Source organism: Diplodia seriata (genome assembly GCF_021436955.1).
Source record: "Diplodia seriata strain FDS-637 chromosome Unknown scaffold_2, whole genome shotgun sequence".
Lineage (NCBI taxonomy): Eukaryota > Fungi > Ascomycota > Dothideomycetes > Botryosphaeriales > Botryosphaeriaceae > Diplodia > Diplodia seriata.
This window is the reverse complement of record NW_027117309.1, coordinates 466,655-492,105: the sequence shown is the minus strand read 5'-3', so window position 1 is coordinate 492,105 and position 25,451 is coordinate 466,655. Positions and strand designations below refer to the sequence as shown.

The 25,451-nt window shown below is 57.3% G+C and overlaps 7 protein-coding genes across 7 annotated transcripts; 3 read left to right on the top strand and 4 right to left on the bottom strand.

The window, feature by feature from the left end:
• Positions 1–3,116: 3,116 nt before the first annotated feature.
• On the bottom strand, positions 3,117–4,442 carry SLS55_001541 (uncharacterized protein; the record flags this gene model as incomplete). The annotated part of the gene is made up of 1 exon (XM_066773035.1): positions 3,117–4,442. The coding sequence occupies one exon, from the start codon at positions 4,440–4,442 to the stop codon at positions 3,117–3,119; it is 1,326 nt and encodes a 441-aa protein (XP_066635602.1).
• A 5,221-nt stretch (positions 4,443–9,663) lies between these two features.
• On the top strand, positions 9,664–11,490 carry SLS55_001540 (uncharacterized protein; the record flags this gene model as incomplete). The annotated part of the gene is made up of 5 exons (XM_066773034.1): positions 9,664–9,917; positions 10,046–10,111; positions 10,170–10,308; positions 10,356–10,420; positions 10,479–11,490. The coding sequence occupies 5 exons, from the start codon at positions 9,664–9,666 to the stop codon at positions 11,488–11,490; spliced, it is 1,536 nt and encodes a 511-aa protein (XP_066635601.1).
• Positions 11,491–14,377: 2,887 nt separating this feature from the next.
• PRI2 (DNA primase subunit pri2) lies at positions 14,378–16,114 on the bottom strand (the record flags this gene model as incomplete). The annotated part of the gene is made up of 3 exons (XM_066773033.1): positions 14,378–15,169; positions 15,241–15,791; positions 15,925–16,114. The coding sequence occupies 3 exons, from the start codon at positions 16,112–16,114 to the stop codon at positions 14,378–14,380; spliced, it is 1,533 nt and encodes a 510-aa protein (XP_066635600.1).
• Positions 16,115–16,405: 291 nt separating this feature from the next.
• Positions 16,406–17,652, bottom strand: PHO13 (p-nitrophenyl phosphatase; the record flags this gene model as incomplete). The annotated part of the gene is made up of 4 exons (XM_066773032.1): positions 16,406–17,074; positions 17,147–17,238; positions 17,299–17,367; positions 17,583–17,652. 4 exons carry the CDS (start codon positions 17,650–17,652, stop codon positions 16,406–16,408), a joined length of 900 nt encoding a protein of 299 aa, XP_066635599.1.
• Positions 17,653–17,930: 278 nt separating this feature from the next.
• On the bottom strand, positions 17,931–19,491 carry SLS55_001537 (uncharacterized protein; the record flags this gene model as incomplete). The annotated part of the gene is made up of 4 exons (XM_066773031.1): positions 17,931–18,923; positions 18,982–19,211; positions 19,266–19,287; positions 19,486–19,491. 4 exons carry the CDS (start codon positions 19,489–19,491, stop codon positions 17,931–17,933), a joined length of 1,251 nt encoding a protein of 416 aa, XP_066635598.1.
• Positions 19,492–19,738: 247 nt separating this feature from the next.
• On the top strand, positions 19,739–21,479 carry SLS55_001536 (uncharacterized protein; the record flags this gene model as incomplete). Its single annotated transcript, XM_066773030.1, has 3 exons — positions 19,739–19,753; positions 19,803–20,645; positions 20,700–21,479. The coding sequence occupies 3 exons, from the start codon at positions 19,739–19,741 to the stop codon at positions 21,477–21,479; spliced, it is 1,638 nt and encodes a 545-aa protein (XP_066635597.1).
• A 2,199-nt stretch (positions 21,480–23,678) lies between these two features.
• On the top strand, positions 23,679–25,003 carry SLS55_001535 (uncharacterized protein; the record flags this gene model as incomplete). Its single annotated transcript, XM_066773029.1, has 2 exons — positions 23,679–23,868; positions 23,931–25,003. 2 exons carry the CDS (start codon positions 23,679–23,681, stop codon positions 25,001–25,003), a joined length of 1,263 nt encoding a protein of 420 aa, XP_066635596.1.
• Between the last annotated feature and the right edge of the window lie 448 nt (positions 25,004–25,451).

The following is a 25,451-nucleotide window of genomic DNA, read 5'->3' as shown; positions in this document are numbered from 1 at the left end:
TAAGAGGCACCGCGGCCGGCGGGCGCCTGTCTCGGAGGCGCAGGGGGAAGAATGGCGGACAAAGGGCGGAATGCTGGGAGCGGCGAGCGTGTCGCAGCGGCAAGACAGCGGGGGGTCACGGTGCGAAGGCCAAGCGCTGTCACCGGCCGGGCGTGGGCCGCGCGCCGGAGGGGGCCTGGAGCAGTGAGATCGCAAGAGGAAGGCCCCAGGACTCAGGACTCGAGCTGGGCAGGGCTGCGAGGCTTCCACGCTTCGAGAAGACGGCGCCGCCCTGTGAGTGGCCGCGCCGTTGGCAGGGCCCCGGGCGCGCGCAGCCAGCGCCAGAGACAACGCCCATTGCCCATTGCCGGCTTTCCAGCGCGGTGTGGTGGATCAAGTGATGCCACTGCCAACTCAGCCCTCGCCGCGGATCGCCCGCTTGATCGTCCGCAGTCGCCATTTCCACCAGCCTCCCCGGCGACAAGAACGCGCGAGAAGCGTTGTTCCCGCCGCCCGTCAGCGCGCAGGCCTGCTCACGCGGCTTACGCAACGCTGCAGCCAGCCTGGCCGCTTGGCCTCGCGCGCGCTGGCGCCCATGCCGCAGATCTGCTCGCCATCCTTGCGCCGCCGTGTTTCTCCCACTCATGAGTCGCGCCCGCCGTGCTGGCAGCCCTCGCACGTCATTGGGCGCGTCATTGGCCGAACCCAAGCAGGCAGGCTTCGAGAACAGCGAGCGCGCCACGCCCGATTTTCAGCTGATCCGTCGAGTCGACTCGCTAGACGATCCTCCCGCTGCCGCGCTGCCTGTAGCCGCGGAGGCAATTCAAACCATCACCGCGCCGCCCGCCCACTCGCCCAGCGCCCTCACCACGCCCGCGCCAAGCCGTGGCCGATCATGTGGAGCTGGTGATGCCGCCCCCCATGCCCATGCCCCTCTCTCTGCCGTCCTGCCCGTGTGCCCTCACCCTCCCCTGTGGTTCCGGATGGCACCTGCCGCCCGCCTCGCCGCCGTTCGCCCTCGCCTCGCCCGTCTCTGGAAGGTCGTCGACAGCTATAGCCGTCCTATAGCTGCATGGCGCCGGCCGACCCTCGAATCACCACCACCGCGTGCGGACTCGCCGCCCGTCCCCGCGCTGCCATTTCGGGCCTATCCCTTCCCCCGCTGTGAATCTTGCTCTCTTGGGAGCCTCAGTGTCTCACTCGTGGCCCATGCCGCCACTGCCGCAGTTCTCGCGGCCCATCTCACCCGCGCCACTGGTTCCATCCGTTGTCGAAATAAAGTACTTCGCCGCTCCGTGCCGCCATCGAGGGTCTTGCCGGTGTCCTTGCAACACCCCCTGGGTTCCCTCCGTCGCGGCAGCGTCATATCCTGCGTCCGGCCCCGCTGGCTTGGGACCACCAGCCTTCCCTGTCCTTGAGTCATTCTACGAAGCTTGCCACGCTTGCATTGATTGATGTGCTCAGGGAGGTCTGCGGCCCCGCTTTGTGGAGTCTGCGGTGGAAACGGATTCATGCGAGTTGCTTCTTTTGGGCGCGTTGTCGCTGTCGCATACACAGTGCACCAAGTGACACGTTTCCAAGCATCGTCGGCGCAACGCTAAGGTGCCGGTGCCAATCCGCTGGCTCGAACACAGTGTCTGCCGTCGCAAGAGGTCCATGCATCGTGGAAGAGCTGCCTGCGTTTGTCGCATTGGCGCATCACAGGTACCTTGTAAGTAGGTAATGTGATTTCCCGCTGGATTGGGTTTGCCTTGGACCCATTCGCTATGCTTATGGCTGTCATTGTTCAAACACCGTTCTTCCTTGGTACACTACCTCCCTCCCTTGGAGCAAACACATCAGCAAGGAGTGTAGGGAACCCAAGTGCTCCACAGCTGAAGCTACTCTTCTACCCAGCTATAAGTGGAAGCTGCTCTGACAAGTCCTGGACCGGGATCTGTACGCGCTCATCTGCCTCAACGCCGTTCGAGTTGTGACCACACTCTCCCCGACGTCATCTTTTACTAACTGCTGTCTTTTCAAGGGAAATATCCTGTTTTCTCTCGTGATATAGTCAATTCATCTTTGCTGGAAGTACGAAAGCATAATCCATGTTCGGTCGTCTTTCGGAGTTGCAGTTGTCGATGTTTCACTGCTTAGCCTCGTCTTACATCATTAACCGTTTGTAAGTCACCTGACCATACGATGACCGCCTTTTTTTTTCATTCCCCTGCCAATGTTGATGCATCCACGATTGACGAGAAAACATCTCAAAGCTGAACTCCTGCGACTTCGCATTCGTACACTAGCTTATTTTCTAAGCCTCGCTACGGACTTACTGTCGGATGGCCTTGGTCTCACATCACCCTTTAGCAAGCCATCTCATACTTGGACGTTCAGCAGAGGCATTTCGCTGGAGCCATCACTCACCAGAAGAGCCTCAACTGACGTCGTTCTTAAGGCCCAACGTCATGCTCATTGCGCAAATACTCGGGTGGATGAAGCTCGGATCAGACAGAAGTTTCACTTACTTTTCTGAACCTTGACCGCCTTTCTCTTGGGCTCGACTTCAGCAGCATTGGACGAGCTCTCTTTTGGTCTGTGGTGACTGTTGCCTGTGCAACTTGAAGGATCATGGCTCGAGCAGAGCAGAACCGTGCGCTAACGCTAGACGGCGTTCCTTTGGCCCGAGTCCTCTAACGCTAGATCCGAATGGATATTGAAATACGACGAATGTATGATATGGAAATGGAAGCTTCATCCAATGGGCCGACCGGTGTGCCTCTCGAGAGTAGTGATATGCTGGCTACAGGAGCGAAAAAGTACTGCCCCCTCACATGGACCCAATGGAGCCCTCGAGGTTGACGCTACCCACTTAAACAAGACCTCACAATTGGATCAAGATGCAAAACATAATGCTATGCATACTAGAACCATGCAAAAGAAAGAGCCTCGCCAAAAGAACTCATGAATCTACGCCCCTTCTAGCTCCTCTTCCCGAACTACCAGGTACAGCTCTAATATACCACGGAACGAAAGGCCCATCGCGTTTCCAGCCCTCGAACTCATCAAGCTGTAAGATCATCCAAGGCTCAAGTCTCCACGTCCCAGATCCTTTCAGAAAACTGCACAAACAAGGACAAGATGCACCACGACTCCTACATCCGCCGCATGACAACCGCCCGTGGACGTGGTAGCTCATCCTCCTCAGACTCCTCAGTCTCAGATCCAGCCTGCTCAGAGCCAGTCCCATCGTCAAGCTCGAGCTCCGCACCGCTACTGCCAGACTCAGACTCAGCTTCAGTAGCCGCCTCTGCCTCAGCCTGCGCATACAGCTCGCGAATCTCCTCCAGCTGCTCCTGATCATGCTCCTGCTGCTGCTCCAGCTCCTGATACGACGGCAGCTCGCCCTCCCGCGGCATCTCCTCGCCGGGCCCCACAACCAGCTGCACCTCATGCCGATGCCTGACGCCGCAATCGTTGCACTCGCGCGTAAACTCGACCTTCCTAACCATCCGCTCGCCCCTGCCGATATCCAACAGGTCGTCCACGGCGACGTACTCGCGATGCGTGTGGCCCCAGCACGGCGCCTCGCGCGGGTTCTCCGCAATCCGATACGCATCCAGCCTCTGCCCATCGACGCGCAGCCCCCTCAGCGCCTTCACACCATCACCACCACCACGCGGCTTCAGCAGCGACCACCACCGGCTGCGGCGACGATGACGCGGCTCGAAGTCGTCGACGGAGGCGACGCGGACGAAGGCGGCGGCGGCACGGCGCTGCACGGCGCGGCGCGCGCGCTCGACGGGGTCCGCGGGCATGGCGACGCCGGCGGCGCGCGGCGGCCACAGGGCGGCGAGGGCGGCGCGGGCGGCGTCTCCGCCGGCGCGCGCGAGCTTGGTGCGCACCCGGCTGAAGCGGTTGAGGCGCGAGAAGTCCTTGACCGCGGCCTCGAGCTGCTCGACGGCGGCGAGCGGGACGCGCGCGGCGGCGAGCAGGGAGCGCAGGCGGGCGGCGTCGGCGAAGGGCTGGCGCTGGGCGAGGGCGGCGTCCGCTGTGGCGGTGAGCGTGTTGGTGGACAGCAGGTCGGACTGGCGCAGCGCGCGGCCGATGGACATCCAGCGGGCGGGTGTGGGCGGCATGGTGCGGCCGAGGGGCTCGAAGGGGGAGGCGGTGCGCCCGTTGGAGAGGACGCGGGCGCCGTCGACGTAGGCGGTGTTGTTGGGGCGGAGCGGCCCGTGGTCGAGCGGGTTCGACGAGTATTCGTTGCGTAGGTAGGCGAGCGCGAAGTTTTGGATGTCGTGCATGTTCAGCTCTGCGACGTCGTCGCCGTTGGTCGGGACGCTGTTGGGCGCGAAGGAGGCACCGCGGGCTGGGATCATTGGGACATCTTGATGGACCGGAGGGTCTGCGTGGAACAGAGGAAGGGCCAGGATTCTTGGCCGGCTCATGGCTCTGTCAGGCGACGGTTGAAGAGTAGGCATGGAATCGGGGTGTGGTTTTAAAAACTCGCGGTGAAGTTGGTCGAATGGATATCGGAGTAGAGAAGTAAGTGCAAGGGTTGCAGATGTTGGAACGGTGGAGGAGAAAGTAGCTGGAGAAAGAGAGCCGCGCACCGTTATGAAGGCGAGGTCGGTAGTGACAGCCCATCTTGGTGTTAGCGAAGTGACTCCCCGGTGGTGGTTTTTGAGGGTTAACCTGTGTTAAACGCAAGAACTGGTGGTGGACTGGGCGTGACAGGCATTCCAGATGGTGAATGAAGAGGAACGAGATCAACGACGACGTTTAGTAGAGCCAAAGCTAGCCAAAGCTGGTTTGATCAGACAGCATCTCAGCGGGTGACCAAAACAATTGTCCCACCCGCATCTGCCTTACACAGATACTGCATCATCATCGTATGTGTAGTTGAATACAAGATCCGGACGAAGATGCAACTTTTCAAAAAGCACACACGCGTTCAGATCTCAAATTCAACCACTCATGAATATGATGCACCATTCTTGTGAGGTGTAGATCTTTTTTGTCACCCGCTGTGGCATCGCAGAAGAACGTGGGGATGAAGATGAGAGTGTGAGCTTGTTGAAAACGAGAAACCCGAGCTCTTGTCTTAGAATGAAGCATGCTCACCTTCCAGCCGCCAGCCTTATGAAGCCTCAATAGCACCTGTAAGGATATGGGATCAAGATAGACAATATAAATCGTATCAGAGTCAGAACAGAGACGAATCGTTATCGATCTATCTTCTGATCCTCTGGCATTCTTATAGCTAGCTAGTTCTATGTCATGTGCGTGATTGACTAGCCTTGCTTTCCTATGCTTGGCATTGAGCTTCAATGGGTCCCAGTGTCTGTCAGTGAGGCTAGCAGTCCGTCTCTTGACAGCACCGAAGTTGTGCTGTTGTCCTCGAGGTCGTAAACGCCGTAGCACACGCTGCCACAGCCTGCCTCCGTCAGTCGCTGTCGGACACTGTCAGCCCCGTCATTCCGCGACAGGCCAACTCTTCTCTTTCATTGAATGAAATGGGGCTCTACGTGATTATTACCTGACCCCGAGTATTACCGTGGTAGTTCCTGCACTGTTCTTAAAATTCGGTACAAGAACTAGATAGGAGAACGGTGTCTATCGGGTACCCTCTCTTTAACTCTTCAATACCACGCAAAAGCTCATTTGCGGCGTTATAATTTTGATTTAGTCAGAACGAGCGTAGTTCGCTGACTAGCTGGTAGAAATCTCGTCAAATCAGTCCAATGCCAATACTTTTGAGTATCCTATGACAAGATGCAGAGTATACCTTTTGCTCCAATATGATGGAGAATTCCGCCTTCTAATGCAATAAGCCATAGAATGCGCTTGCAGTCATCTCTACGCACAAGCAAAACACCCATATCAATTCTGATTCAGAAAGTCCCAGTATTAGCTCCCTGGTCTCCGTCCACAAATTACCAAGCCGCTTAGAGCAATAATCGCAGTATAGATTACCCAAGCCGCGCGGATCACCAGTATATCCACTCTCTGACTCGTTCCAGCCCCCAAAACGCCAAAACGCCAAAACCGCCCTCTACCTCGTATCTTCGAAGCGAGCTGATTGCCAAACTTCGTTATAGTGATGATGTACTGCATTTCAAAGCTTACAACCGAGCCCCGTGCTACTGTACGCACTGAGAAGACGGACAGAACACTGGGGCCTCATTAGCGAGATGAATCGCCGCTGTAGGAGCAGGATTTCTTCATGTTCCCTGAATCATGGAAGATACAAGGGAGCCGGCAGAGGTTAAGGTTTCCAATCGCCTACAATGACGGGCTTAACATAGAATCATACAACGCAGTCCAGACTCACAAGTGGTAGAAACGCGTTGTTGATTCAACAGTTCGTATGTGGAACCAGCGGGAAGCAACACCACCCATATCTTTACATAATCACCGAGCCGTCCAATCACAGGAACGAATCAAAAACGGGATGGCGTCGACGCACCTCGAGGGGGCCACGGGCCAGGGTGCAAGGAATGCGATCCTATCCGGAACCGGCCGGATTTCCGTCGTTCTGTTCATTTCGAATACCCCGGACAGCCCACGCGACGACTGCGACGATCCAGATCGATCCATTTCGAAGCGCTGCTGCTTGGGAAATAATGTCACCCCACCGACGTTTACCGAGACATGCGGGCTTAAGACTCCGCTCCACGCATTACTGCTCTGGTCTAAAATCTATCCGTGAAAACCGGGCGAACAGCGGGTGTTGTAGATACCCTTCACAGAAATGCACACTGCAGTGTGTGTTTGGCCTCAGGGTTGAAAAGACCAGGATGGTGAGAGGAGGGTGGATGGTTTGGATAGAGTGCTGAGGGCAAGTCACGGATGAGGAAACAGTACCGAGAAGGGGCTTGCGTGTGCACAAACTGGCGGCCTGCATGTTTGATATTACCGCACGGCCATGGAGTAGCTTTGGGAAAGCCGGTATTTCGACTTGGCTCGTTCGCTCTGCAGAGAATCGACGGAACGGATGAGATGCCAAACTGCGTAGCGTCCTTAGCAGCGGGTGGGGCGCGACCAACCACGTGGGGAGGCGGCATGGGAGCTACAAAAGTCGATGGGCAGCTGAAGCAGATCTTCACCGTATTGACGTTGAGCGCGGCGCGGGCTAGGGGCTCGTATGGAGCGGATCACGTCTGAACAACCGACGCGATTGATATCGAGGCCAGTTGCCACCTGATTCTGCAGGTCTCTGGGTAAAACGGGCCGACGGTTTCCAATTGCGCAGGTGTTTCAGTTGGCTTTGCGGACGGGACGGTAGCTAGCTGAGAAGAACGACCGGCAATAGTCCAGGGAATAACCGAAGATGGAAGAAAAGTGCGCGTCCATTTTGTGGGTCAAAGCCGATGCTGATCCGCCAGCGACCCAAGGCGATCATGCTGCGTAGGGATGAGGATGGGCGCAGGCGTTTCCGAGAAAGACAAGCGCAAGAGCTGGGCCAACCTGTTTCTGAACGACGGCATGTGAAGGAACCCAAAGGGCGAGGCAAGTCGCGCAAGGCAATTTGCGGGGTACCCGGGCGGTGGGTCCGGTGGTGGTGCGGGGGAGGATAGGGGCTCCACAGCCGGGGAAAGCGATCCCGACTCGTTGGGCCGCTGCCCGTCCGTACGCCTTGGAGTCGGCCGTCGCTGACCCGGCTTGACATAGGAAGAGGCTGGCGGCGAGGGCTGCTGGGCTGGCTAAGCTGCTGGGCTGGCTAAGCTGCAAGCTGCGCGCAATAAGGCTGAGCGGTGGCTGCCGCAGCTGACCGTCGTCGCAGGCTTGCATCGTCCTGTCCCGCAGCTGGCCAATGGCCGCCCAGCCCGGGCCGTTATTTGATAGGCCTGCGCGTAGACATGCAGGGCGACAGCAAACGGCCCGGATCTGGTGAGCACTAGGCTGCTCCGCGCTAGCTGCCCTCGCCCACGAGGCCGCTTTATCTTCACACGGGGATTAAATTCTCATGGCGCTGGGGACTCCGGAGCGGCGGTGCCTGGCGAGAGTCAGTGCAACACAAGGGCCCATGCTCGCCTGCTGCTTTCGGCCACTACTACTGCACAACCAAAACGCCGCCGTTGCAGCTCGATAGTCGCAGGAAACACCTCCGCTGTGTCCACCGGAATCGCTCCTCACGCGCTGGGTGTGACGGTGGACCATGGCGCTGTGTATGGAAACCGTCCGCCACCGTGGCGGAGACGCGCCCTGACGATCGTCCAGCGGCGACTGATAGCAACGCCAGCCATGGCTTTGACTCCGCCACCACTTGGCTCTCGCAGGTGAGCGTTCGCCGGCCGATGGCGGAGGCCGAGGCGGGCTTACTCTCCTCGTGTTGACTGGCGCAGGCTGCTGTGCCTCTGGCTGGCTGTTGGGACTGAGATGAGCTCTTGGGGCTCGGCCTTGGGCTGCGGCTGCAGGCAGGCCCCTGTGTGCGCTCCCAGCCCACTGGTGCCAGAGCTTCTCCACCACCTGACGAGCCTCGCCGGCTTGTCGCCATCACGACTCGCCAAGGGATGCTTGATAGCAGACCAGGCCACTCGTGCTCCCGTGCCCCTTGCTGGTACGGCTGCCGACCGTCGATCGCCTGCTCATCATCTCGGTCAGGCTCGCCGCACTGATTCAGCGCTGACGCCGCATCAACGCTGCCTTGCTCAAGGCTCTGCGGTTGTGCCGGCACGCGTTTCGAGCCCTTGTGGCGGTAGGTGCGCCATCCGACTGGCTGGCTGCACCATCCCCGGACCCCGGGTGCTACGGGGAAGATGGTGGCTCGTGGGCATGGGGTGTGAAATAATCGACAGCCTGCCCTCCCAGTGCTATGTCGCGGCACTTCTCGGTCTCTACCATCCTTTCCGCCTGCTCCACAGGCAAGTTCGCGTGTCGCCCGACCAGTCGGTGTGTGCCGCCAGCGAAACCCTCTGTGAGACCAACAGCCCTCGCCCATCACATCATCCTTTTTTGTGCTACGTGCCACCGGCACCCTCACTTCCAGTCTTGCGCCCTAGCCCGTGGTGCTCGTCACCGCAACACCATCCTTTTGATTGTCCGCTCCCTGGCCCCGCGTTCTCCGATTCTGTTCGCGTTTGTCGAAGCAAACAAGGCGAAACACTGCCAGCCATCAAACACTGCCCTCTCCCGCCGACACCTGCAACTTCCTTGCTCTCCTGATTGGATTTGTCAGTGTAGCCACGCTCATTATCGCCTAATCAGCAGTCATTCCCGCCCGAGGAGACCTGCATCGGTTCGCATCTCGACATCTGGGGTCGGTTCGCGTGGCGGAGTAGAATTCCGAATCGGCGGGCAGGGGATCCAGGTCGGCGAAGGCGCAGCTGGGTCGAGCTCAGCCTTCGGTGAATAAGGCCTGTTCGATCCGCCAGGCGCGCATGGAGAAAGAAGCACGCTTGTCATCGAAGGTCGTTCCCGGTTGTCGGACGTCGAGGGCGGGTTGAACGGCGGGGCCAGCCGACCAAGAAGGCAGCCGCACGGCCGCGCCTTCCTCCTGCGCACTCCCCACAACCACTGCTGCGCGACTGCCGCTTCGGCCCAGGGCCAATTAAGCGAGCAGCCCTGCGCCGGCATATCCTCCCTCGGGTCCTTGCGCTCATCCTTCCCTTCCTCTCCACCCTGTTTGCGTAGCCACACCGTCGACCCAGCACTTGGTCGCGCACACGAACCAGATCTTCGCTCGCACCATCCGTGAGGATGAATCCGAAACAGGAGCTCGCTCTTGAGAGCGTGACCCGCACCACCTCGGCCATCTCCTTGGCCGCCTGCCTCTTCGTCTTGCTCACCTTCGCCTTCTTCCCGGCATTCCAGAAGCCGATCAACAGGCTGATCGTCTACGCCTCGATTGGTAACATTCTGACCAACACCGCGACTGTCGTCTCAGTCGCTGCAATTCCCAGCCATGGCGCTTCTTGGTCTATGTGCCGCTTCCAGGGCTTCTTCATTCAGATGTGAGTACACCATCACCAGCCTCACTTGCTCACCATCCTCGCCTGTGCGCGCCAACCTCACCTGAGGTAGTTTCAGCCTCGAACGCAGCAAGATCTTTTCGCTTATGAATATGCTAATTCCTGATAAGGTTCATGCCCGCAGATTCTCTCTGGACCTTCTGCATGGCCCTGAACGTTTATCTTACGTTCTTCAAGTAAGATGGCGCACTGTGTATGCATTCCCGATCCCACATTAACTAACCAAGCATACAGGAACTACAATTCTATCGACTTGGGTGGCCTTGAACTCCGCTACTTCGTCACGTGCTACGGCGTTTGTTTTGTCCCGGCCCTCATCTACCTCGTCTTGGACCATTCTCGGCTTCAGACGGGCATCTATGGAGATGCACTTGTAAGTCTCCTACCTACTTGTGGATGAACTAGCCTAATTACGCAAAGCTCTGGTGCTGGGTGAGCAAAGACTGGGAATGGATGCGCATTGCATTCTTCTACGGGCCGGTCTGGTAAATCCACCCCTCCTCATCGCTGGTCTAGGCCTTCGCTAACCAACACCCTCCTTAGGGTCGTGATCGCGGTGATCATCTTCATCTACTGCTACACTGGAAGGGTTATCTTCAAGCAGCACCAGGCCCTCCGTGCCTTTTCACGCAGCAGCGAGCACTCGTTCCCACAGATCAGGAACCCTTTCAACACTCCCAACGCCGTAACCGCCGTTACCGAGGTCATCGTCACCTCCGAGGCCATTCGATCCGAGGACGATCTCAGGACTGTCGATGTTGAAGCTGATGCGCGTAGCTCTTACTCAAGCACAAGGACGCTGAGTGGTACGGTAGTTGGACATCGCAAGAACTCTGAGCCCAGCGACAACCACCCTTTCCAGCGCTACGAGCCCGATAACGCAATCTGGCCGTATTCGAATGCCGTATCTGGTGGCAACGGTGATCCCAAGAACGTCTTCTCGACCTCTGTTTCCGCAGGCGCTCCCGTGCCCGCCGAACTTCTTATCGACTTCGATGGCCCACGCCCCACCAGTTCGAGCAATGGCAACCGCAAGACTGGCTCGGGTGGTCGCCATGCCAGCGATGCCGCCACGAGCTACGCTAAGGTGGCGTTTTTGATGTTCCTCGCGCTGTTCTTTGTCTGGATTCCGTCAACCGCGAACCGCGTCTATTCCCTCGCCAATCCGGACAAGGTGAGCTTCCCACTCAACCTCGCCGCCGCAATCGTCCTCCCAACGCAGGGCTTCTGGAACTTCCTCATCTACGTGTGCACATCTTGGTCTCAGTGCAAGGACGCGTGGAAGGATGTGCGCCGCTTGGTCTCATCCGGACTGATCTCGAAGAAGAAGCGTTTGGGCCCGGATCTGGAAATGGGCGCTGGAGCGCCGCGACCTAGGCCCAGGCCCCGATCGAATGCGAGCGAGCTTTATCCAGAGAGAAGGCGTGGATTCCACGGTTCGTACATGGCATCGGAGCGAGCCGACGCGGATGAGAGGGACGACGCCATTACTCCGTGCAGTACCCGTCCGCCGACGAGCCCGCAAGCGAGCGAGAGCGGTCTGACTGGTCGTTAATCTTCCCATCTCCCGCTGGTGGATGGGGGATTATTCAGTTATTTCCTCTTCTCGTAACGATTGCGCGTTTCCGAAGTAAGTACCCTTCTTCCCATACCTCAGAATGATTGCGCATGCAGAAGCTGACGCTACTTGTTCCACAGGATACCCCGGGTTTACGGATTCAACTTTTCTTCTTCTTGACTCAATGTTCTCCATCCGATGTCTTCAAGACGGGCGTCTACTAAAGCAAAGCATCCAACGTTCACGCCTCGATGAGCAATGACTTGATCCTGTCTTGCAATAGAAGGTCAATTGATGGAGAAGGTTTTCTTTTTCAACTTTCTGGATAGAGGGTCTCTATTACGAGGATATGACAGGGGATAGGCTCGGACTTTCAGTGCAGTTGTGCATATATAGACACACTGACATGCAGGTCTGGCAAGATCAACTGGAATCTTGACAAAGCCTCTTTTTGAACCCAACTTTGGTTCAAAATAAATAAATAATTCAATGGAAAATATTCTGATTGAATATCACGCTCTCGTACATGCGAATGGCTGCAAGGAGCCGCTCTACGCAAAGCTCCCGTAAGACTACAATGGGAACTAACGAAGCAGTATGTTCATGCTTATACCCCATGTGCTGGCTCCAGTGGTTTTGCGTCACTATCCTTGCAGCTGCGTGGCCGCCGGCACCCTCGGGCCGCATGCACGTCAGATCTTAGTCGGTTCCTCCTGCAAGCCCTTTCCCTGCATCCACTTACCGGTAGCGTGCGGTTGCAGTAGCAGGCAGCAGGCCGGTTGCATAACTGTTTGCGTACATTACAGCTCCCACAGCGGATGACGAAGCAATTGATCTCATTCCCGTCTGAATTGAAGATTAAACGAACTGTACTTACGTAGGCAGTTGAATCCAATATCTGGACGCGATTGTCTGCTTTCATGACTCACATCTGCGTGTGGACGTTGGATTCAACTACCCCCGTAGGAGGAGGCGTACAATAATCGACAGGCCGAAGTATTTTGTACCCTGTTTTACCCTAATAGACTTTTCCTCCCCAGCTCCCGTTCCCGCTCCCGTAAGGACCGCCACGCCCGGCACAGGTATCGATCACACTTTCAAATTCTTACCTTCTTTTTTCCTGGGTCCCCAACGTCCTCAAACAAGCCTCAGCACCACTCTCGTAGGCTTTCACCCGTCCAAAAAGAATAATGCAATGCATCATTTTCTGCAAATTGTTTGCCCCGCCATGATGAACAAAGCGCAGTTTGCAAGGAAGACTGTCCGCGACGCCCAGACCTACATCCCACTGCGTTGTCGTTGTGTGCATCCAACCATGGGCATTTAGTCTCAATGTCAAGTAGACAGCGTCCAAACATCAAGGAGACACGGTTCCTGCGTTGACGACTGTCTTCAAGTTCGTCACCCATTAAGCCATCATCGGGGTTCTGTTCTTGGTACGTTTGTCGAGGTGACTGGCGGCGAGGGGGGCCGGGAGGTGAGCTGCTTCGCCGACGACTGCCGTAGTAGCGAGGGGAATTGCTTCGCTGGCTGCTGTGGTAGCGAGGGGAATTGCTTCGCTGACTGCTGTGGTAGCGTGGGGAACAGCTCCGCCGACGATCGTGGTAGCGAGGGGAATAGCTTCGCCGACGACCGTGGTAGCGAGGGGAATTGCTTCGTCGACGACCGCGGTAGTAAGAATCGTCTTCACGCCGGTGGTGAGGCGATCGTGGTTCGCGGTAGCGGGAACGTGAGTCTCGGTCTAGATACGTTGTTAGCGCTCTCTTCTTCTTCGTATGGACTGAAGAGTTTCGTACCCGCTCGACCTGCCGCCCGAACACCTTGCGCCGCCATTCGTACCTAATCGTGAGACGATGATGATTGAAACGTTGAGGTCTGCAGATTGCTAGGACGCTGGAGTAAACGCGCTACCGCGCCTGCTCGGGGGTAAGCCGCGACGTGCGTGCAGGGAAAGAGCCCTAGAGCCAGAGTCCCAGAGCCAGAGCCCCAGAGCCAGCGCCATAGAGCCAGCGCCATAGAGCCAACGCCTTAGAGCCAGCGCCTCAGAGCCAGCGCCTTAGAGCTAGCGCATCAGAGCTAGAGAGGTATAATTGCAGGATTGAATGGGAGCCTCTGCGTGGTGTCGGTGTCGGTGCAGGGTTGAATGAGAGCCTCTGCGTGTCGGTGTCGGTGCAGGATTGCATGAGAGCCTCTGCGTGGTGTGGGTGTCGGTGACGGTGCATGTACAAGCGAAAGTGCAGCCATAACTTTCCAAAGTAAGGATAGCATGAGAGTTTGAATGGCGGTGGTCGTCGAGCTGGACGCATCTAAGGACAGCGCTGTTCGTGAACCTGGCTGATGCTTGCTAACCGTTTTGACCGATCCAACCCGGCCCATTATCCCCGCACTCGTGTGTACGCTGATGTCCCGCGGTATCGCGCCGCATGTACGTTGCGCCATGAGATGCCCGCGTTCCAATTCCGTGCCGCTAACTTCTGAGCTTAGATTCCACTTTGTAGTAGACGCTCCAGAGAAGCTGTCAGGACCGCAATACCGAACATCTGTTACATATTGCGGCTCTCGCGCCAGAGAGTATGGATCCGCAAGGCTGTCCGTCTTTGGGCGCCCGTGGCTCTCTCCCTATGGAGCCGTGGCTCGAAAGTGAGCTGCGCAAGAATTAACTGCCAGTTGTTAGGAGCTTTTGACGAGCCAAGGTTAGTGGCATCTCAGAATCACCCAAGGGTTCTGTATGTCCAAGCGGGAAAAAAGTGTTGCTTTGTCGATAAGCGATCATGACCCTACCCATGACTGTATCCAATCCCTAAAACGCCATAGCATCTAAGCCCAATCCAACATAACACCATCCAAAGCGCGTCCCTACACAAGCTTTCAGCACACAAGCCCCTCATTGACCCTGCGACCTAATCCCCTCCCTCAACGCACTGCCCCCTTCCTCTCCCAGATGGCCCAGCAAGAAGCTCCTCTTGAAGTACTCGTTCGGGTGCAAAATGGTATCCATCTCGCTCGCACCCCACGTCCCCTCCTCCTTAACCTTCTTGATCTCGCCCTTGTGCTTCCACTCAAACACGCGGTTGCATGCGATGTGATACCGCTGTCGCTTTAAATCATCCCTAACCTCCCTCAGCACCTGCCCATCATTGACGCCCGTCTGCTGGAGCAACGACACCAAGTTCTCTGGAGCGAATGACCGGTATGGGCAGCCGTGCGTCTGACCGGGGCCGGGCAGAGGCTCGGTGGTGAGTTTCTGGCACGAGTACGGCGTGTAGCCGCGGCCGCGACGGTTTGCGTCGCCGCCGACATCGCCGTAGGCGTGGCGCACGTTGTAGCGGTATTCCTTGTTGAACTTCTCGTCCGTTATGAGTTTGAAGCTGCGACGCCAGAAGATCAGGCACTCTTCCAGCGACAGGCCGATGCCTTTGAGGAAGAGCGTATATTGGAGGCGACCGAAGTGTTTGAGGTGCGAGTTCTGGCGAAGGGTACGGTGCAGGTGCTGCATGCACAGGGGAAAGTGCTTGGATAGTGCGTCGACTGAGGCAGCGGTGGGAGCAGAGAGTCCGTCGATAGCGGTGTCTGACGAGTAAGTGGTATCCGGTGCGGTGAAGTTGTTCGAGAGGTGGGAGAGAATGGGGGAGAGCCGGTCGTCCTCATCAAGGCGCGGTAGGGCGCGAGAGGTCAACTAAGGAAAATGTTAGTCCTCGTCTCGAAACGAATATACACTTGATCGGGCATGGCGCGAGCATTACTCACCAGCAACGCATCATCCAATCTTCTCGTGAACTCAGCAATAACTAAGCTCGACTGCTCCCTCACAGGCACATAAGCCATACCTCTCCTGATAAGCACCTTCCTCTGTTCCACCAGCTCCGGCACCTTCTCCCACTCCACCTTGAACCAGCCATCTTCCTCAGCCCTCTTCCCAAACCCAGCCCCCGCCGTCGCGTTGACCAAATCCTGGCCCAACTCCTTCTTTTCCTCGTCGGTCACCTTTTCCCACTCGCCTCCCATATCCAAGCTGTCGACAAACTCACGCCTTTCATTTGTGTTTTCTTCACGCCAGCGCATGCGGAACAGCATCGTCTCCAGGCGCGCGAAGCGGCGGCGCAGGTCCTCGGTCGCGGAGAAGGCGAGACGCAATATGAAGTGCGAGTAGTGGTCCTTCTTGCGCTCGGTGTCCAGCTGGGTGCTGCGGCTGCTGTTGCTGTGAAGCGGCAGATGCTTCTCGAGGATAGGCGCCATATACGAGGCTGTCTCTTCGGGCGAACGGTTACGGAAGCTACAGGCTTCGAGTTCGGAGAGGACTACATGACAAGAGTCTGTTAATGGTGCCTTTTCGATTGGAAGTGCAAGCAGAGACGCGACGCTATGCACGTTGCTTGCGGCATGGTCCTCTTGAGGCGCGTAAGTCGACGGGGAAATGGCAGCGTCGCTCACCCTTTAATCTCGCAATTGCCCACTCTTCAAACTCCTCAAGCGTGATTTCTGCAGTCGGCGGGAGAGTGTAGAAGTTCAGCCTGTGCTTGTATTCCTGTTCCCTCCATGTCGGCTTTGCGAATTGGCGTTTCTTGTGGTCGACATCTGCGCGCCGCTTGGGATCAATGCGAGTAAAGGATGTACGCTGCATGTTGCTGGACCGCTAGCGCTAGGGCCAGGTGACGAATAGCGAAGAGCAGGGGTTTATGTATGTTTGTGGTGGAGGAAGGTGGGATGTGGTGGAGTTGGCGCGCGAGATGCTAGAATGTTGCGGGCGGCGCGCGCTGGGAGACGCGAGGCGCGTTCGCGTCTCGACAAGGATGTCGCACCACGCTAGTCGGCGCCGTAAGACCGAAGGTGATGCCCCAGGCGTCCATTCGCATTTCATGCATAGTGTTGTCTATCTCTACCTTCTAGCATCTACTGTCTAGCGTCCTTTGATTTACACCAGCAGGTCACCAAGAGCGTCCGCATAGTACGCCGGCTTCACCCCCGTTCCATCGCCTTCACCCAAGAAGTCGTCCTTCTTGCTAACGCCGGTCAGCACGGCGAGGGTGCCGCCCAGCTTTCCCTCGATGCCGAACTGGATGTCGGTATTCAGGCGATCGCCCACCATGCATGTCCTGCTACGTTCGAAGTGGAACTTGCCTACCACGGCGTCCAACATTGCCTGGCTAGGCTTTCCCAGCGACAGCGGATGTGTGCCGGTCGCAGTGACCAGCGGCGCGCTGACCGAACCGGCGCCAGGAAACAACGTCTTCGCGTTTGGCAGCGTAGAGTCGATGTTGGTGGCCAGGAACTTGGCGCCCCTCCTCAAATACGCAAACGCGAGCGAATATTTCAAGTAGTTGACGTGGAAGTCAAGTCCTGCCAACACCACGCCGACCTCGGGATCAAGCGCGGAGCCGTCTGCAATTGCCTCGAAGTCGGCCTGCTGGACATCGCGGCGCAGGTTCGGGTCGGTGCCGCCGATGAAAGGTACGTTCTCGGCCCGCAGTTCCTGCTCGATGCCGGACTCGCCAAGAACGAAGACCTTGTTCTTGCCCGCCGGCAGCTTGAGAATGCGCGAGATGTAGACCGAGGCGCTGTAGGCCGAGCCGAAGACTTCCTCCTAAGAACGCAGGAGTCAGCACGACCGCTGAATCAGGTGCGCTTTCGCAGCTCAACAGGGAGGAATTCGTACCACTTTAGCGGGAATGCCGAGCTTGTCGAATTTCTGCTTATAGTCTGCGCGGCTCTTGGTGCTGTTGTTGGTAACGAAGACGAGTTGCTTGCCTGGGACGTGAATGAGCCTCTGGGTGTCTCACCAAGCGCCATCACAGATGAAGAACTCACCCTTGCTCCTCAGCATCTCCAGAGTTTCCGGGACATGGTCGAACAGGTGATCGCCAGACCATAGTACGCCTATCCTTCATATACCATCAGCTCAATATCCGCACTTTTGCCCCTTCTTCGCCGGCTCGAATCGTGCTGGGATACGGCCGGCGGGTGGCTGCAAATATGCGCGAGAGATAGGGCGGGTGCGGAATGAGGCGGAAGCATACCATCGCAGTCAAACAAAAAAGTCTACGAACATGTTAGTCCTGGAAACACAACGCGGGGCAAGTGCGATGTCGGACTCACGTCGAACTTGCTGAGGAACTCCTCGATGGCGGCCTTGTCGCCTGTCAGGTGCTTGGGCTCTGCCATCTTGGAATCGCACGAGAGTAGAGAGCGGAAAGTGGATGAATGAGGATGAGGCCGAGAAGGTGACTGGAATGGTGGGGCTGACCTGAGATCCGATCTGACGTTTCGCCGGGACAGCGCCGGAGATATCGGACTTTTCTAGATGACGGTACAGCTGCTACAGAACAATGGGAGATGAGCGTGGAATTTGCTATACAAGGATTAAGCACCCCTACGTTGTTACATACGCCTTATGTACATCTTTTTTTTTCTTTGGCTTAAAACCTACAGAGACAGGCATTTTAGGTCTTGACACGACGCCACAGACCTACGAACCCGCCAACGCCCATCGTCAAACCAGTCTGAGGCCTACAGACATACACCCAGCCATCATCACCTGTCTGCAACCGTTCATCCTGTTCAGCTTCAATACTTTCCAGAGCCTTTGCCTCCTCTACAGCCTGCTTTGCCAGACTTGCTTCTTTCTCGTCGCTCTCGGCAGTGTCCTCACTGACATCCACTTCCTTGTTTTCGTCATTCGAACTCGTGTCGTTTGCCGCTTTCCTCGCCATTGCCCTGGGCTGCGTCGCTCTAATATCCCACTTCCGAATGGTATCGCTTCCCCTGAGTTCAACAACTGTGTCAAGTGCGAATGGCAGCCGCAGTTCCTTGACTGTCCTCACCAAATCCACGATTTGCGTGACGCTAGGGTTAAAGACAGCTAGAGCGCCGTCCACGTGGAGGGCTTTGGATACAAGCTCCATTTGAGATTCTGCTGAGGGGAGATCCAGGAATACGTAGGACAGGAACGGTTCTGGCTCTTTGGTAGCATCTCCCTTTGTCTGCGCCGTGAAGCGTGCCTTGATCCAAGACGAGACATCCCCGACGTGAAAGTCGACGTCATTGGCATACATGCCACGGCGAAACCGGCTGACAATCTTCTCCGCGTGCTTCAAGTGGCTCGGCTTGATGTCCAGAGTGTGAATCACAGCCCTTCTCTGCCTCTTCCAAGACTCAAGCGTGTGCTCGGCCATGTGGTCGACGGTCGTCGACTCATACGTCACTTCCTCGGCAGGGTGATCAGGGTCTACAACTGGCGTGTGTTCCACCCGAAGAGACTCGGGCAACGGGGGATTGGCGGCATGAATTGCGCGAGCGAGATGTAACGTGAGACCGCCATGGCCGGTTCCGGCCTCCAAGATCTCTAATGGCGGTGAATAGGCAGCGCCCAGCTCAGCAGGACTCACATGGATGTCAAACAAATTCACAATGAAAGAGGCATCATTGGGGTAGATCTGGAAGACAACAGCATTAGCATGTCCCAAGAGCTCGATTGCGTGACTGTAAACAAACAGGAGTGACGATCCGCGGAGTCATGCGCACGTACTCATCCAGCGTTGGCTCCTGGATGCGGTACTCGGTCTTGGTGGTCCGGACAGTGTCGCGGATGCGCTTGCCGATGATATCGCTATGGGGAATCCTGCCACGATGGTTTTCGATGACGCCGTCGGGCTTGAGCGGCTTGGTCAGGACGCCCTGGTTGCGGGGGCGACTTGTGTCCCGCAGCAGGACGACGTCGCCCTCTTAGCGGCGCGGATCAGCGCGGAGCGACAGAACGCAGGGCTGGCGAAGCTTACCAGCGAAGACCTTGGAGCGGGCCTGCGTTCCCAGAGAACGGCGGCATGGGCGGCAAAGCGCCGGGGCGAGCAGCGCCGGGGAACGGCGGGCGAGCAGGTGCATGAGGACAGCGGACGGTGTTTTCCAGCGGCTGTGTGCGATCTGCGCGAGAATCTGGGGTAGCGGCGCGGGTGTGAAGTCGCGGCGGCCGCAGTGCGTGCTCTTTTGCGCCGGGCAGACCGGCATCGACTTCGGCGGGGCTAGAGCTGAACGGCCACGATTCAGACGCAAGCTCCGACTCTCCACGCTGCGCTTCTAGCCCTTCCCCCAGCACACCACTCCTTGAGCAGCTGCGCGCGAACGATGGCTTGCCCGGAGCACATCGCCCATCGAGCCGTCTGCTGAAACACCACTCTCGCCCCTCGCCCACTACCGCACGCTTCCCCCGACCCAGCTTCGCCGCCTCAGGGAGCTCACACGATCCGTAGCCAGGATGACCCGCCGAATCGTACCTCGCCCACCCTAAGCTAATCAAACCCAAAGCTAAATTGCTACAGGTCCGCACCGGCATCCAGCTGGGCTTGCTCTTCACCACCATCGTGCTGATCCTCGTCTTCTTCGACAACCACTTCCGCGTCCTGCCCCAGAGCATCCACAACCACCTGCCCGTCCACCATCCCGGCCTGATCATCACCGACATCCACGTCCAGACCTGCTCCTCGCTCAATCCGCTGTCAAGCTGCAAGCTCGATCCCGACAAATGGCACCGTATCGAGAAGGACCTATACCTCGGCACCGGCTGGTTCAACAAGGCCTTCGTACACGTCAAGCGCAAGCGTGAGGAGGAGCTGAACCAGGATGACCGCGTCGTGCTTGACGTGCGTGTCGGTCGCCTCGACCCTTCAATGGGCGAGAAAGGCCAGGAAACGGCCAAGTGGGAGTCGCGTCCTGCTGGCGTTTGGCTGCTGCGCTCAAGCAAGCGCCACGACAGCGACTCCGATAAGGTCATCACGGCCATCGACATCCTGTTCGGCGCTGACGCCGTCGAGCCTCGCCCGGGATGGGAGGTCCGCGACACGCCCATGCTGCTGGACACGTCTGGAGAGGCGCAAGAGGCGCGCATCAGCGTCCGCCGTGGAGTGCCCCACAAGACCGACAAGCCAGTGCCCAGGATCAAAAAGGATGGCAAGTTCAAGATCTTACAGGTCTCGGATCTCCACCTGAGTACCGGCTTGGGCGCCTGCAGAGATCCGGAGCCGAAGGACCACAACGGAGGTCAGTGCGATGCCGACAGCCGTACCCTGGATTTCGTTGGCAAGATTCTGGACGAGGAGAAGCCGGACATGGTTGTTCTATCTGGTGATCAAGTCAACGGAGATACCGCGCCGGACGCACAATCCGTAAGTTTCTCCCCGTTTCGACAAAAGACTAGCAATGATAACCGCCCTGTGCAGGCAATTTTTAAGTTCGCAGAGCTATTTATCAAACGCAAGATCCCATACGCTGCCATCTTTGGCAACCACGATGACGAGGGCTCCCTTTCTCGCGCTGCGCAAATGTCTCTCCTCACGACTCTTCCTTATTCGTTGTCTGAGCCTGGACCAAACACGATTGAAGGCGTGGGCAACTACTATGTCGAAATCATGGCGCCGGGAAATTCGCAGCACTCGGCAATGACACTGTACTTCCTCGACACGCACGCCTACTCGCCCGATGAAGCCAAATTCCGTGGCTATGATTGGCTCAAACCGAACCAGATAAGTTGGTTCAAGGACACGGCTCATTCCCTCAAGGACTCGCATAAGCAATACACTCATATTCACTTGGACATGGCTTTCATCCACATCCCACTACCTGAATATGCGCTCAGAGAAAACAACATCGTAGGCACTTGGAAAGAGGGTGTCACGGCTCCGGGCTTCAACAGCCATTTCTACGACGCCCTTGTTGAGAACCACGTCCTGGCCGTGTCATGTGGCCATGACCACGTCAACGACTACTGCGCCCTAGGCAAGGTCGCAGAAGACCCCAAGCTCTGGATGTGCTACGCCGGTGGCAGTGGCTTCGGCGGCTATGGCGGCTACGACGGCTACCACCGGAGAGTACGCGTGTTCGACATCGACATGAACAAGGCACGCATCACTACATGGAAGAGAGTAGAATACGGTGACACGAAAGCGAAACTGGACGAACAGATCATCGTCGAGGGCGGCCAGGTCTTTGCGAGCACATGAAAGGGAGAGGAGAAACAAGATTTTCTGCAACCCTACCTCTATTGATTTTGGACACAGCACAATACCCTAACCGGAACAACGCGTATTCCTGAGATACCCGCGTTGTCCATTTCTCCCTTCTCCACTTCGATTCTCCTCACTTGGAACACTGAAGGACCGAGGCTAAGAATGAATGCCTATTATTCGGATGGCTGGAGTGCGTGCATAAAAGGCTGTTGGTTGACCAAGCGTATTGCCTTACTCTCCACTTTTTTTCTTCTTTCCATTCGATTGCGTCGTTTGATGAAATTCTTCGCGAGATTACCAGGTTTTTTTGTGTACAACGGACGAGAAACAAAGGAGTATGGAAAATGGAAATGGAACTCGGTGGCCGAAGGATATTGTTCTTTCTTATTATCCAACAAATGGTGTTCGACAGCGAGGAGTTCTAAGGCGTTGCCTTCTCACCTTGACCGCGCGCGGTTTCCTTGCCGACGATGTGCGCGATCCGGTGGGAGATGAGGGCAGGGGACGCAGGGGACTGGTCGGACGGCAGTATTGGTTGCGCGTTCGTACATCACGTTGTTCATTCGAATGTTTCGTTTTCGTGCGCGCATGCATTTGTGGTTGATGCATGAATATCTAGTGCCCGATTCATCTGCTGATGAACAATCATATCCTGGTTTGGCGGACCAGAGTTGAGCGAAAAGGGAAGGCGCATCTGTTTCAGGTGTTAACTTGGCATTGTGAGACAGGGCTTGCGCGGCCTGCCACGCGTCACAGGAAGTGGAAACATAAGAAAATAGTACGTGAGCTCTCTCTACTCCGCACTGAAGTTATCTTTGCTATAGTGTGTAGTGAAACCTCGCGTAAATATGGATACTGCTATCGCAAGAGCCTGGAAGCTGCAAGTGCACCTGGCTAAGTCCCACCGAGGTAGGGGGAAGTTCCTCGTATGCAGGGAGATGAAGAAACCATAATAGTGCGAAATCACATCTTCGATATGCCTAGTGTCTTGCTGCCGCCTTCCTTTGTAATGGTTCTGGGCTTTCGGTATGGGCGCAAAGTCATTGTTTTGCTTGAGGAAGGAACGCCGCCGTCAACTTAATCAGTTGAGCAGGGTAAGCTCAAGACGAAAGCCTGCCGAGCATAGAAGTGGCATATGGCCATGCACCCGTGGTGCCCCCAATGTATTTTGTTAAAGTGTTGTGCTGACAGGTCAGGCGGCCACTACATTCATTGACAGAATATAATTGCCCGGTCTAGGGTTAATGAGCTGAAGCAATGTCGCCGCCAGAGACACGACCAAGGACAAGGACCGGCCCGTCGTATTCGCCAACATTGTCAACCTTGATCCAAAGACCACTCTCGATATCAAGAAAAATAAGGGCTTCGTGGCTGAAAGGGGTCAGAGTACTCCTGGATCGCAGTCAGCCGGGCAGACGTTGCAGAGAAGGTACGATACTTGCACCTGGATGCCAAGAAAGACGGAACTGGAAGGCGAGTGCTCTACACGATGTGGGGATCGTTTTCGAAGCTTCTCACAAAGGTGTCGATGCCTCTTTTTTCGAGGATGGCGAAGCAAGGCTTTCCTGCGTCGTCCTCTCACCGATCAGAAGAGAGGGCGATGTTGCCTACGGGTGATACGAGCTCTTGGCTGAGGCGACACGTCTTCCGGAACACAGCCTACCCCCAGCTGGTGGCATTGGCAACTCCTCCCAGGCGCTAATGCGGGAGTCTCTGCAGCAGGAACAGAAATGGTGCATTGGACGGATTGATCTTCGACACCATGTCATAGCATCATGCGAGTGAGTAGGCTACAGATCATTTCGGGTGAGAGTCAGCCTAGCAAGTGGGGTAACGGCTGGTAAGATTCGGTGAGTGAAGTGATGTGAAGGTCTGGCTAACGCCACAATGGCAAGGCACAATTTGAAGCATGTAGGATCCACATCCCCACACCGTTTCCGGCCACGATAGCATCTGATGTGCAACACGATTGTGTTTTTGAAGGATGAAGTCAGCTTGCCAAGAGAGACGGCGAACTCGGGGTAATGTTTTCGCTCACCGCCACGGACGGTCACACGAGCGAGCAAGCTGAGAGTGCAGCCACATGCGGCGCAGCAATGGATGCTTGGCGCAAGGCATACTGCTGGCTTACTTACTAGATAAAAGCCCCGCCTGAGCTCACCATGACCCCGACTCCTCACCACGTCCTCCACAATGCCTCCTTTCCAGCTCTTTACCAAAGCCTTCGACTCGGGACTGCCGGCGGCCGCATTTTCCATGCAATGGCAGAACCCGGGCGATGTTTTTTCGGTGCTGCTTCTGCTCGGCGGTGACGTCATTAGCCGCGCGCTTGCACAGCTCGCCGGCACCAAATCGCTGCTCGCCCCGGTCGCTTTCTCGTTTGGTACGTGCCCCCGCCTAGCCCAACTTTATTTCCACTCTTGCTCATCTTCACCACCCACTCAGGCTGGGTCGCCTTCTCCGTGACCGCTCTGCTCTCGGCCGTTGGCGAGAACAAGTTGATGCCAGCGCCCGACACCTCATGCCTCGTCATCAACGGCCGCAGCGGATATGCCCGCAACAACTGCTCCTGGCTGATCGCCCGTCTGGTGCGCGACTATGAGCACTGGATGCCCCCCCAGACACGGCTCCATTTGCAGTCCATGCTGGACCAGCGCTGGGAAGAAAACAAAGAGACTGCCGCCCACAAGCACATGGCCCAGCAGCAGCAGCAGTCGAAGTCCTACCTGCCATCCGCACCGATGCTTCCGTTCGACGCCACCAGCATCGCGCGCCCGACCCAGGCCTCACTCTGCGTCACCGTCTTCGCCGCCGCCGGGCCCCGCCACCCCGCGCCGCCCGCGCGCGACGTCGTGTACCTCAGCGGCTTCGCGACGCAGCTCGCGCAGCTCGGCGTGGCGGCCATCCCGTGCGCCGTCTTCGGCGACTGGGGCGTGCTGGTGGTGACGGGCGCCGGCATCGCGCTGGCTATGGCGACGGGCGCGCTGCCGCAGTGGCGCCGCGAGAAGTGGGCGTGCCGCCGCGACAGCGACAAGGCCGTCGTGCTCACGCGCGGCAACGGCGCCCAGCACGCCCTCGTCGTGCTGGGCGAAGGCCGCGGCCTGGACCTCGAGGACCTCGCCGCCGGCCCCGCAAACCTGGACCTGTCGGCCAGCCGCCCGACCGTGGCCGCCGTCATGGCGCTGAGCGCGCTGTGGATCGCGCTGCTGGTCACGGCCGCCGGCCTCAGGGCCCACACATGGTTCCTCGTCGCGGTGGGCGGCATTGGCATGCTGCAGAACATTTACGTGGCGGGCGCGAGGCGGAGGCCCGAGGCCGCGGGCGTGCCGTTGGAGTTTAGGGAGGTCGTGGGCGAGATCAAGGTGTTTGACACGTTGTTGGAAGTTGAGAGGAAGTATCCGCGGCTGGGCAAGAGCATGCTGGATACGTTCTTCCCGGGTGGCCATTTGACGAATGAGGAGAGGGCAAGGTGGGCGGAGGTGGAAGCAAAGGGTGAGGGCGCAGAGGATGGCGCCTGAGGAGCCGATCATCAGGTTTATACGTAGGCAATTCTGATGCTTCAGGTGAACAGACGCCCAAGCGTGCATAGACGTGATGACTCAACGGAATGGCATGGAACCCGGCGGGCCCTGCGTCGGTGTCGCGGGACGGGCGCGCCGACCCGGCCTGGCCTTCATTCGCTTGGCGTAGGTACTTAAACCCTCCTCACTCTACCTAGCCTCTACACCCTTCCTTCTTTTCCATCCTCACTCCTTGCTTCCGCTCACCGAGCTACCAACCATGAAGCTTCCACTGACGCTCTTGCTTGTGGCCGTCATGGTCCTGGCACACTGCGTTCAGATCGCTGCGGCTACGACTACTGAACCTGCAGCTGTGACTACTGGACCTGCAGCTGTGACTACTGGACCTGCGGCTGCAACCACTGGACCTGCGACTATCACTATCCCTGACGATCCGAGTCCAACT